Below are 11,755 nucleotides of genomic sequence, written 5' to 3'. Positions count from 1 at the left end.
AAAGTATATTAATATTAACTATAAAAATTAACTTTTAAGTGTCAGTCTACTATGAAAAAGGTAGTTTTAAAATTAAATACAATGATTGGCTTAATTTTGAAATATCTGTAATTTAGGAAAGAAAATGTTTTTGCCTTGAACATTTCATTAGTAGTATCTGAATATATTCTTCTCATCAAGAAAAAAATTAAGTCAAATCCAGCAGCATCAAATTCTTGCATTGATACTGTAACATTACCAACAGAACGTTGACCTGCTTGGCTTGTGATATCTGTTCCAAAAGTGAACTCAAATTATTACAACTTCTCTTACTTTCACATTGTTTGGTTTAGAAAATTATTTCCTTTTTTTTGAGATGGAGTTTCACTTTTGTCACCCAAGCTGGAGTGCAATGGTGCAATCTCAGCTCACTGCAACCTTCACCTCCCAGGTTCAAGTGATTCTCTTACCTCGACCTCCTGAGTAGTGGGATTACAGGTGCCTGCCACCATGCCCAGCTAATTTTTGTGTTTTTAGTAGAGATAGGGTTTCACCATGTTGGCCAGATTGGTCTCAAACTCCTGACCTCAGGTGATCCACCCACCTCAGCCTCCCAAAGTGCTGGGAGGCGTGAGCCACCGTGCCTGGCTAGATAATTCTTTCAATGGAAGACTCAATGCATTTGATTGTGCTTATTATCAAAGCCAATTAGACTGAAAGTGGCAAAAGAGAAAGGAGGATATAAAGCTGAAAATATGACTGTCACTTACTGAGTCGTCTGTAGCAGAAGTTGGCCAGCCCTCCCACAATTGGTGGCGAACAGGTATACTTGTAAGGTCATACACATTTCTCTTCACCTATGAAAAGAAAGAGACAGGACAATTAAAACAGAATTTTCACATGACTTATAGTTTCCAATCAATTTATGAGACACACAATATATTTCCTGTTTTCTTCTAAATTCAAAACAAGAATTTGAAACTATAAAAACCCAAGTCAAAAAATTTTGTAAAACAGAACAAAACCAAACTTAAAAGCAGATTCTCAATGAAGACTAGATGAAGTAAGAGTTAAGAAACATCCCTCCTCTCTTGTTTTCAGCCCCTGGCTGGCTTCATTTCTTTTCAGTCAGGAAACTTCAGGCACCCAGTTCCCTAAGGGCAAAGTACAATTATGAATTTTATAATTTAATCGTTAAAATGTACAATGATTCAAAACCAAAACATTTCAAGTTTTATGTGGAATAGTGAAGGGTAGTTTTATTACAGGGAAGTGGGGCAGGGGCAGAAAAACCTAAAATTGTCTTTACATTTTTTAAGTAAGCTTCAAAGATATAGAAACTTCTTATTAAAGGAGCACAGGGCCAGGCACAGTGGCTCACACCTGTAATCTTAGGACTTTGGGAGGCCAAGACAGGTGGATCACCTGAGGTCAAGAGTTCGAGACCAGTCTGGCCAACATGGTGAAACCCCATCTTTAACTAAAAATACAAAAAATTAGCCAGGCGTGGTGGTGGCTCCTATAATCCCAGCTACTTGGGAGACTGAGGCAGGAGAATCATTTGCATCCAGGAGGCGGAGGTGGCAGTGAGCTAAGATCATGCCACCACACTCCAGCCTGAGCAACAGAGTGAGACTCTATCTCCCCACCACCGACAAAAAAAAAAAAAGTAGCACAGGTTATTTTTTTAAATCAATCCAAACTAAAAACTATTTCATGTAATATTTACTAACATCAGAGCTATAGGCCCTTCCTGAAAATTAAATACAAAAAATGCATTAAAGATGAGAAACTATTTTTCCCAACATGCAACATTATACCTTCTACTTTGAAAGGGAAGGAGGTAAACTTATCAGAATAAAGTGTTGGAAGGTTAAACTCTACATCAGCCAGTAATTAAGAAGTGTTGGCTGGGCGTGGTGGCTCACACCTGTAATTCTAGCACTTTGGGAGGCCGAGGTGGGCGGATCACTTGAGGTCAGGAGTTCAAGACCAACCTGGCCAACACAGCGAAACCTTGTCTTTATGAAAAACACAAAAATTAGCCAGGTGTGGTGGCACACGCTTGTAATCCCAGCTACTCAAAAAGCTGAGGCAGGAGAATGGCTTGAACCCAGGAGGCAGAGGTTGCAGTGAGCTGAGATCGTGCCACTGCACTCCAGCCTGGGCAACAGTGTAAGACTCTGTCTCAAAAGAAAATAATAAAAATAAAAATAAAAGAAGTGTTACTGGGTGTGGTGGTTCACACCTGTAATCCCAGCACTTTAGGAGGTCAAGGTAGGAGGATCACGTGAGCTCAGGAGTTCAGGATGAGCCTGGGCAACATAGTGAGATCCCATTTCTACCAAAAAATAACACTAGCTAGGCATGGTGGCTCATGCCTGTAGTCCCCACTACACAGGAAGCCGAGGTGGGACGACTGCTTGAGTCCAAGAGGTTGAGGATACAGTGAGCCATGATCACGCCACTGGACTCCCACCTGGCAGACACAGCAAGACCCTGTTTCAAAAAAAAAGAAAAAAGCAATATGTCTCTCTTCAGGTTTTCTTTTCTATTTTAGTTTTTATTCACAAATAAATTAACGAATCATAACAATGGAGAGATTACCCATTTTAACTAATTCTTCAAGTTAATTATGGCACTATTATCCTACTGTATCAAATGAAGTTAGGATTGAAATGCTCCCTATATGTTCTATGTTAAGACTTGAGGCCAGGCATGGTGTCTCACACCTGTAATCCCAACCCTTTGGGAGGCCAAGCTGCGAAGATCACTTGAGCCCAGCAGATCGAGGCAGCAGTGAGCCATGACTGTGCCACTGAACTCTGGATGACACAGTGAGACCCTGTCTCAAAAAACAAAACAAAACCCAAAGACTTCAATAGATTCTTCATACTTCAACAAGCATCATGCATTTATGTTTTAAAAATGCAGAAGCTTAAAGTATCATGTTGTCCAATTACAGCATTTTGTTTTCACATTACCCTTTCTTATACATAATCACATCTAAGTTACCATTCCAGTGAAATAGAGATACAAGTTCACTACGGAAAGGAGAAACAAAAAATAAAACAAAACATAGAACTCATTCTATTTTACCTCTAATTCACACCTGTGGAAAATGACTTAGTAAACGAGATCTGAGGAGCTTGGGGAATGGCTTGATCTGTACTCAATTCAAACAGGTTTTCTTTAGAGGTTCTTAGCAAATGGCTAGTCTACTATGCAATATTTTGTTTATAGTTGGTCACATTGTTTGGAAATTTTTATCAGTCATTATCAACCCCAAAATTTAACCAAATGCAATTGGGTTAACGTCTAACCACTTTCACTAGTTATTATTTTGTCATTTTTAAACATTAGTGTTCTTAACAAGAAAGGTGTTCCACAAACCTAGAGTGTTACATTAATAAAAGATGAAGGCTAGAAGAGGGAGTATGAAAAAAAAAAAAAAAGAAGAGGGAGTATGAGGAGTCTTTAGGCTTCAAGGCAAAAGAATTTCTTAAAACTATTTCGTAAAATAATTAAGAAATTATTACTTTAAAATAATTTCTTGAAATTATTTTTGATTATGTTATCTAGATATAACAAACCTTATCAGTTATTTTTGAAAAAAAGCAGGACACATATTTACATCCTTTTGGAAAGGCGGCAAAGTTACCCTAGCATTGTAAAGTATACACAAATACTATGAGTATACAAACAAATAACTTTGGAGTGGGATTCTTTAAATTCCATCTTAATTCCAAAATACAACAATAATGTATTATGAAATAAACAGTATTTTCTTCTTTCATTAACTCGTCTGTAACTGCACTGAATTGAATAATATTCCTTTGCTATTCTAAGCCTGAAAAGCACGTCCTGGCTATAGTGTTATGTTGGTATAAAGCACAACGCCAGACTGATGTGCTGAACAAAAGTGATCAAAGTTAGAGTAATGTTAGCCATTGCACAAGTATTTGGCTTCATTGTTCTCCCCAGAATGACATCTGTTAAGCAACTTGTCATAGAATAAACTGGCTAATGCAGACAGAACTTGGCTGAGAGAGTCCCATGTAAAGCATATTAGGCTAATGTTTGATTGTTCCAATGCAAAGGCTAAATTCACAGAGTATTCTGAGTTTAAACTAAAAGAATCTTATGTTAAACCACAATCACTAAACAACAATTTAACTGAAAACAAATTTGTTGTTCAAAAATAATTCCATGTATAACAATGCTGTACATATGTAGATGTTATCGGTCAGTATATGGATGAAGCACAAGGGATAAGATAGCAAAAGCATCAAAACAGTGGGGATTTTACTAATAGAGAGATTACAATTCCATTTTCTTTACTGATGATTATGTTTAATAAAAAATTGAAATCATAATCCTGCAGGGAAGAAAGAAATCCAAAATGTACACAAAACAAACGTAAAAACAATTCTGAAAAAGTTAGTATTCTAGGAAACCTAAATGATAAAATACAGCTTTGTATAAAATGATACAGACGAATTTAAAGTCATCATGGATCAGATGAAGGACACTGTTCTTTCAGAGGAGGGAAGATGAAGAAATAAGAGGAAGAAAGAGGGAGGGGGAATGGAGAGGGAGAAGAAGAGGAAGAAGGGGAAAGGGAAAAAGAGGAAAGAGAGAGAGAAGATGGAGGGTAAAGAGACAGAAAGAGATGATAGGAAAAGAAAGAGGAGAGGGAAATGAGAAAGAGAGGGGGAAGGACACTAATTGATTGACTTGGGATTTGAGAGCACTTTAAAGAAGTAGAAAGAACATACACACACAGGCTGGGTTGCAGTGGCTGGCATGACCAGCTGCCAATATTAATATTGTGCTGCTTCTGATGGAGTTTCATCTTTAGAGTGTGTTAAATTCCAGTTAAGGACAAGTGGCACTTCACAGGGTAACATTTCCTAAGGCCTTTTTTGTCTTACACATTTTTTGTTTTTGATCAGCATTGGCTCAAGATCATGCTGAACCTTCATAATCTTTTTAATTCTTGTTTTACATTAAGCTCTAAATCTATGAGATTTCAGACTCCTGAACTGTGCAAATGTTTCAATTCGTTCAGAAGGAATTTAATAAATTCTTTGATTACCAGCTGAACATTAAAATTACGTTACAAACTATATTGTATTTAGATCTAGAGTTCTGGATTGACAACAGATTTTCTAATTTGCATTCAAGTTTTTCTAAAGGTATAGTTTAATTTCTTCCATATTGTTTCAGATACGACAGTTGTTTGCAACTGAGGAAATATATAAATCAGATTAACTTTTAATAGTATAGAACTAATTACTGATTTGTTTCCTTATTATTTATTTGTCATTGCTAATAAACACCTGTTTATATACTATAATTAATATGAAAAACTAAGTAATAATCTCTACTTCAAACTTCATACTTCCTCAATGTCTGTGGAAATTTCAATGCTAAACAGCACTGGTGAAAAGATCATTTCATTATAACCTACTCAGTATAAAATTATAAAAGTACCTTCATAAGATATTCATCTCCCACTAACTTTTCTTCTGATTCATTTAAATTTTCAGTTTTAATTTTAGTTACATTTCATCAGAATTTCTTAGGAAAGTAATTCTTAGGAAAAGTTGCTCTGCTAAAGGCTAAACCGTGAAGCTCAGATTAGTCTCAAATAAGTTGTTCTAAACTATTTAAATTGATATAAAATTTAGTAGATAACATTCTCAGTTATAAAACACCATTCCTTGTGAGCGAAATATCAATCAAACTATTGAAAACTTTTAGGGAATTTTAAATGTCATTCAGATATTATTCTTGTGAAAGCAAACTAATAAAAAAGTCACAAAGTTTGAGGTGTGGCAGCATACCCTGAGGCAGAGAACTAGATTTATTTATTTATTTATTTTTTTCTTTTGCCGAGACAGAGCCTTGCTCTGTCGCCCAGGCCAGAGTGCGGTGGGTTCTCGGCTCACTGCCAACTCTGCCTCCTGGGTTCAAGCGATTCTCCTGCCTCAGTCTCCTGAGTAGCTGAGATTACAGGCGTGTGCCACCACACCCAGCTAATTTTTGTATTTTTAGTAGAGACGGGGTTTCACCATGTTGGCCAGGCTAGTCTTGAACTCCTGACCTCGTGATCTGCCCACCTTAGCCTACCAAAGTGCTGGAATTACAGGCGAGCTACCTTACTCAGCCAGAGAACTAGATTTCCAAACCTCGTTCTGCTCAACTGTTATTGTGGAAAAATTGGTGGAGCCTTTCTGAGATCTCACGTACTCCATCTTAGAAGAGAATAAAACATGATCATTTCTGATTTTCAAAGATCCAAAATGTTATTATTTCATGAAAATACTGGACTTAATCCTAGGTAGAGGAAAAGAGGTGCTAAATATATACAAGACGAGGAAGTAAAATGAGAGAAAATTTAAAATCATTAATGCTAGAAAATGGAGAAACACTAGAATAAATATAACAGAGACATCAAAAAGAAAAATGGCAAGTAATTTCACATGAGAAATAAAGATAATAAGCATTTTCGTGTTTTGTTTGCATGATGAATCTTAGTATTTACTTTTATTACACTTTTAAAAAACACTAATTTTTTCCCCTTATGAAATCTCATTTAAAAATAAGGCCTGTCATACTGGTTTCCCAGAAAACTATTCTATCAACCTAATGTCATCAGAGTGGTTATATGATTTTGCCAGAATGCTACTAAGTGATATAGTTTTCAAGTTTTATTAATTTATCTCAACATTTAACATTTTTTGAAATCTGGCCCACGATTCTTCACATATCAAACATTTTGTTATTGCAAAATATAAAAACAAAATGTTCAGTAATCAGCGTTTTAGTTTCTGGATTTTCTGAATTAAGATACTATGGCACTTTATAGTACAGCCCTTACAAAAAAGTACCCTGAAACTACAGCCATCCATCTCATTCTTTTATCATTCTTAGAAGAAAAAGGACTCCGGTCATATTAAAACCTGAGCTTAGACCAAATTTTAAATATATCAAACTTAAGCTCCCAGTGCATCACATTATCAGATGTTCTGGTTAAGAGTTTGTTAAATAACCACATTGAGCAAATAAGTATTTGTATGTGTGTGTGTTAAATCAAAATAACGCATACAAACTAGGCTTAATTCCAGTATCCTAGCAATCACTGGTGCTCTGAAAGGCTTATAGTTAAGAAAGCAATCACTTCTGAATCAGAAGTGATTCAGAGTGCGTTCTGAACACATACTTCATATCTAAGGCCTTTTATTCTCTTCTTTTAAAAATTATTGTATACACGTTGCAGTTGCACATGGATTTGTTTTACTAAGATGCAAGTTAAAAACCTCCTTAAAATCCTTTCTGAACAAAAAACGTTTGAAACCGGATGGTGCAAGGGGAATGAGAAGGTGGCATCAGTAATCAAATGTTAATTAGCAAGCTTTTTTTTCCCCCCCAGGGCTGGCCTGTGTTGGAGAATTCAAATCAGAAATCAGTGCTCTAAGTGTTTAACTATTACTTCTTCTCATTAACCATTAAAAGACCAAGCTATTCTCTCCTCATAAAACAGTAACTGGAGACATTTCTTTTCTCAAATACTATCTTTCCAGAAAACAATGAAGATCTGTTTCAAGAAATCTATAAAAATGAAGTTGCTTTCAATCAGGCTTTGAACTGACTGTATTCTGCAGTTTTAAAAAATCTTTTGGCTGTAAATGAATTCTTCATTTTAATAACCGTAACTTAGTTTTGCTTTGTACCATACTTTAAAAACTTATTTCAACTCTTACTTGGCTATAAAGAAATTTGACAATTGCCTTTCTAAGACATTACTAGGATGATGATAAAAAGTTAATCAAATATGGAAACTAATTTAAATGTATTTAATTGGAGATGGATTTTGGCCATCCTGAAACACTACCCAGGATAAGATTTAACACTTCCATGGGTAACATGGTTATGTTCATAATTTCCAATACTAGAAGTCTGGCGTGGGTGAAAGCAACTTGACAATTGCAAAGTTAGATATTATTTAAATAACAACTAATAATCACACATTTATTTAAATGAATTTGTATCTTTTTTTTTTTGAGACGGAGTCTCGCTCTGTCTCCCAGGCTGGAGGGCAGTGGCGCGATCTCAGCAGCAAGCTCCGCCTCCCAGGTTCACGCCATTCTCCAGCCTCAGCCTCCCGAGTAGCTGGGACTACAGGTGCCTGCCACCATGCCCAGCTAATTTTTTGTATTTTTAGTAGAGATGGGGTTTCACCATTCACAGGATGGTCTCGATCTCCTGACCTCGTGATCTGCCCGCCTCAGCCTCCCAAAGTGCTGGGATTACAGGCGTGAGCCACCAGGCCCGACCATGAATTTGCATCCTTAGTAAAAGGTCAAACCTGGATTTTAAGATAAAAGACAATTCCTTTTTTGTTGTTGTTGTTTTCCAAGCTTTATAATTTTTATTCTTATTCTTCTATTCTTTAGAGTTTTAAGAAATGTATTCTTTTTTTTTTTTTTTATACTTTAAGTTCTAGAATACATGTGCATAACGTGCAGGTTTGTTACATATGTATACTTGTACCATGTTGGTGTGCTGCACCCATCAACTCGTCAGCACCCATCAGCTCGTCATTTACATCAGGTATAACTGCCAATGCAATCCCTCCCATAATAGGCCCTGGTGTGTGATGTTCCCCTTCCAGAGTCCGAGTGACCTCATTGTTCAGTTCCCACCTATTAGTGAGAACATGCGGTGTTTGGTTTTCTGTTCTTGCGATAGTTTGCTGAGAATGATGGTTTCCAGCTGCATCCATGTCCCTACAAAGGACACAAACTCATCCTTTTTTATGACATTTAATTTCCTTTCACAATCCCAATCTTCAAAATGCCTCATGTTTTATTCATCGCTGATAGCTAATTAATTAATCAAAATAGTTGGTGTTCATGGGAAACATTCAGCAGTGCTTTCAAAAACAGCCTTTTATATAACAAAAGTGATTTTATTGTTGGGTACTTGGCAAAATCCAATGAATGAAATCTAATGGAGAAATTAGTAAGCACTAGAGCAGATGAGAGCTGGAGATTTTAAAATTGTTCTCTTAAAGAAAACAACTCAGATGGCTAACCCATTTCACCACAGAACTCTCTTAAAAATTTTTCTCCTGCAGATATATCTCAATTTATTCACTTATCATATTCAGTTTACTTACTTATCAAAAGCTCCAAAGATGATAAGATAATTGAATTGTGAATATTTGTTTGCTAAAAACATATGAGAAGAAAATGTACTCCTAGATAAATCAATAGCATGAGCAAAGAAGTAATCAATTCACAGAGAGCCAAGCATATTAAGACAATTGTCTAGTAATATTGAGACAATTTCTAGTAATATTACTGGGTTACATACTGTTAAAGCAAACTACATATGGCCTGAGAAGGACTTCATACCTCTGTATTTGAGTTCTTGAGGATAAACTGTAACCTGGCTTAATAGTCAGACAAGATTGAAAACCCAACTTAACAGTATACACCTGTAACAATAGTTGAGTGTTGGCCAATCCCAGCAGTCATACTTCCAACACTCATAGGCTGCTGAATGTTCAAACTTCATTCAAATAAGGCAAATGCCAAGCTGTAACCAATCTCGCTCTCTCTGTACCTCACTTCTGATTCCTGTATGTCACTTTACCTTTTTTGTCTATAAATTTGTTCTAGCACGAGTCACCCCTGGAGTCTCCGTGAATCTACTGTGATTCTGGGGACTTCCTGATTCGTGAATTGTTCATTGTACAATTAAACTCCTTTAAATATAACTCGGCTGAAGTTTTTTCCATATCAATACAAAACTGATGAATGTTCCACAGAGCATGCTACCAGACAGAAATTATTTGCACCTCAACTGCCCTAAAATCTACAATTTACCATGTAACTTTGTTTAGTTTGATTCCTTTAATCAAGACTCTTAACAGTCCCCACTTTCCTTGTGATCACAGTAACCTTCAAGAATTTTTAATGTTTCCATTAAAAAGGCTGGTCCCATCACGTGTGGCCTAATTATTTACATCAGAAGTGTTAATACTAATAGCTTCCTTGAGTTTGTTCTGTAACTGTTAAGGCCAAATGACTTACTCCTGTCTAGATTTTCATCATAATCTTCAATTGCCCTTCCAACAGCCTCTGTTATTTGCTCTTCTATCCCATGGTTATAAAACCAAGTCCAAGACACTCTTCCCACCAGACTTCACCTGCAGTACCTGCATATTTTCATGAACCTTCTTCAGAGTCAATAAATTTGCTATGGTTGCTAAGTTGCTAGAAAGTGGCCCCCATTGCCATCTCTGAGACTGGGACCCTATTAGCCAGCTACACAGCCCCTTTTCTCACAAGAGCTCTATAGAAATTGGCTCCACATATAAAATCAACCATTTTTTCTGAATAGCAGGCTGGGCTTGGCATATCTAATTAAATGACAGTCACTCTAAAGTATGATTCTGTAGTAGATGTAGCCTCAGTTGTACAATAAGTTTGTCCAGTTATACCCTGGTTAAAAGGAGAACACATTCTCACATAACCTGTGCAAATAATGCGTTATGTAAAAGTGAAGGGAAATGAACAAACATATCTATTCCTAAAATCCGGCAGGGAGGCAATGAAAGTTACATATCACTGAAATTGTTCCCTTTTGTTTCACACACACAAAAAATCTAGTAACTTAAAGGTTAAAGATATCTTAAGAAGAACAAAAATTAAAAATAAATTAAAATTTTAGAAAGTCAGCTTCATCCCTGGGATGCCAGGCTAGTTCAACATGTACAAATCAATAAATGTCATCTATTGCATAAACAGAACCATTGACAAAAACAACATGATTATCTCAATAGTTGCAGAAAAGGCCTTCAATGAAATTCAACACCTCTTCATGCTAAAAACACATATTCTCACTCATAAGTAGGAGTTGAACATGAGACCACATGGACATAGGGAGAGGAACATCACACACTGGGGCCTGTCAGGAGGTGGGGGGCTAGGGGAGTGATAACATTAGGAGAAATACCTAATGTAGGTGATGGGTTGATGGGTACAGCAAATCACCATGGCACATGTGTACTTACATAACAAACCTGCATGTTCTGCACAGGCAGCCCAGAACTTAAAGTATAATAAAAAAAAAAAAGATAGAAAAATATCTTAAGAAGAAAAGACACTATTTTGAACAAACAACCACAATAAAACACTCAATAAACTAGGTATTGATGGAACATATCTCAAAATAGTAAGAGCTACACATGATAAACCCACAGCCAATATCATACTGAATGGGCAAAAACTGGAAGCATTCCCTTTGAAACCCAGCACAAGACAAGGATGCCCTCTCTCACCACTCCTATTCAACATAGTATTGGAAGTTCTGGCGAGGGCAATCAGGCAAGAGAAAGAAATAAAGGATATTCAAATAGAAAGAGAGGAAGTCAAATTGTCTCTGTTTGCAGATGACATGATTGTATATTTAGAAAACCCCATTGTCTCAGCCCAAAATCTCCTTAAGCTGATAAGCAACTTCAGCAAAGGCTCAGGATACAAAATCAATGTGCAAAAATCACAAGCTTTCCTATATACCAGTAACAGACAGAGAGCCAAATCATGGGTGAACTCCCATTCACAATTGCTATAAAGAGAATAAAATAGCTAGGAATCCAGTTTATAAGGGATGTGAAGGACCTCTTCAAGGAGAACTACAAATCACTGCTCAAGGAAATAAGAGAGGACACAAACAAATGGAAAAACATTCCATGCTCATG

At 36.4% G+C, this 11,755-nt stretch overlaps 1 protein-coding gene across 1 annotated transcript in view; it reads right to left on the bottom strand.

Moving 5' to 3' along the window:
* The window catches only part of FAF1 (Fas associated factor 1), a 222,464-nt gene extending 216,225 nt beyond the window's left edge, over positions 1-6,239 (bottom strand). The window contains exons 1-2 of the mRNA XM_017873517.1: positions 6,174-6,239; positions 750-836 (exon numbers count right to left, since the gene is read on the bottom strand). Of these exons, the coding sequence (XP_017729006.1) occupies positions 750-836; positions 6,174-6,239 (153 nt within the window). The remainder of the gene's footprint in view (positions 1-749; positions 837-6,173) is intronic.
* Positions 6,240-11,755: the final 5,516 nt, after the last annotated feature.

Source organism: Rhinopithecus bieti, unplaced genomic scaffold (assembly GCF_001698545.2).
Source record: "Rhinopithecus bieti isolate Rb0 unplaced genomic scaffold, ASM169854v2 scaffold_6946, whole genome shotgun sequence".
Lineage (NCBI taxonomy): Eukaryota > Metazoa > Chordata > Mammalia > Primates > Cercopithecidae > Rhinopithecus > Rhinopithecus bieti.
The sequence above is the reverse complement of the archived record's forward strand: the minus strand, read 5'-3'. Positions and strand labels throughout refer to the sequence as shown.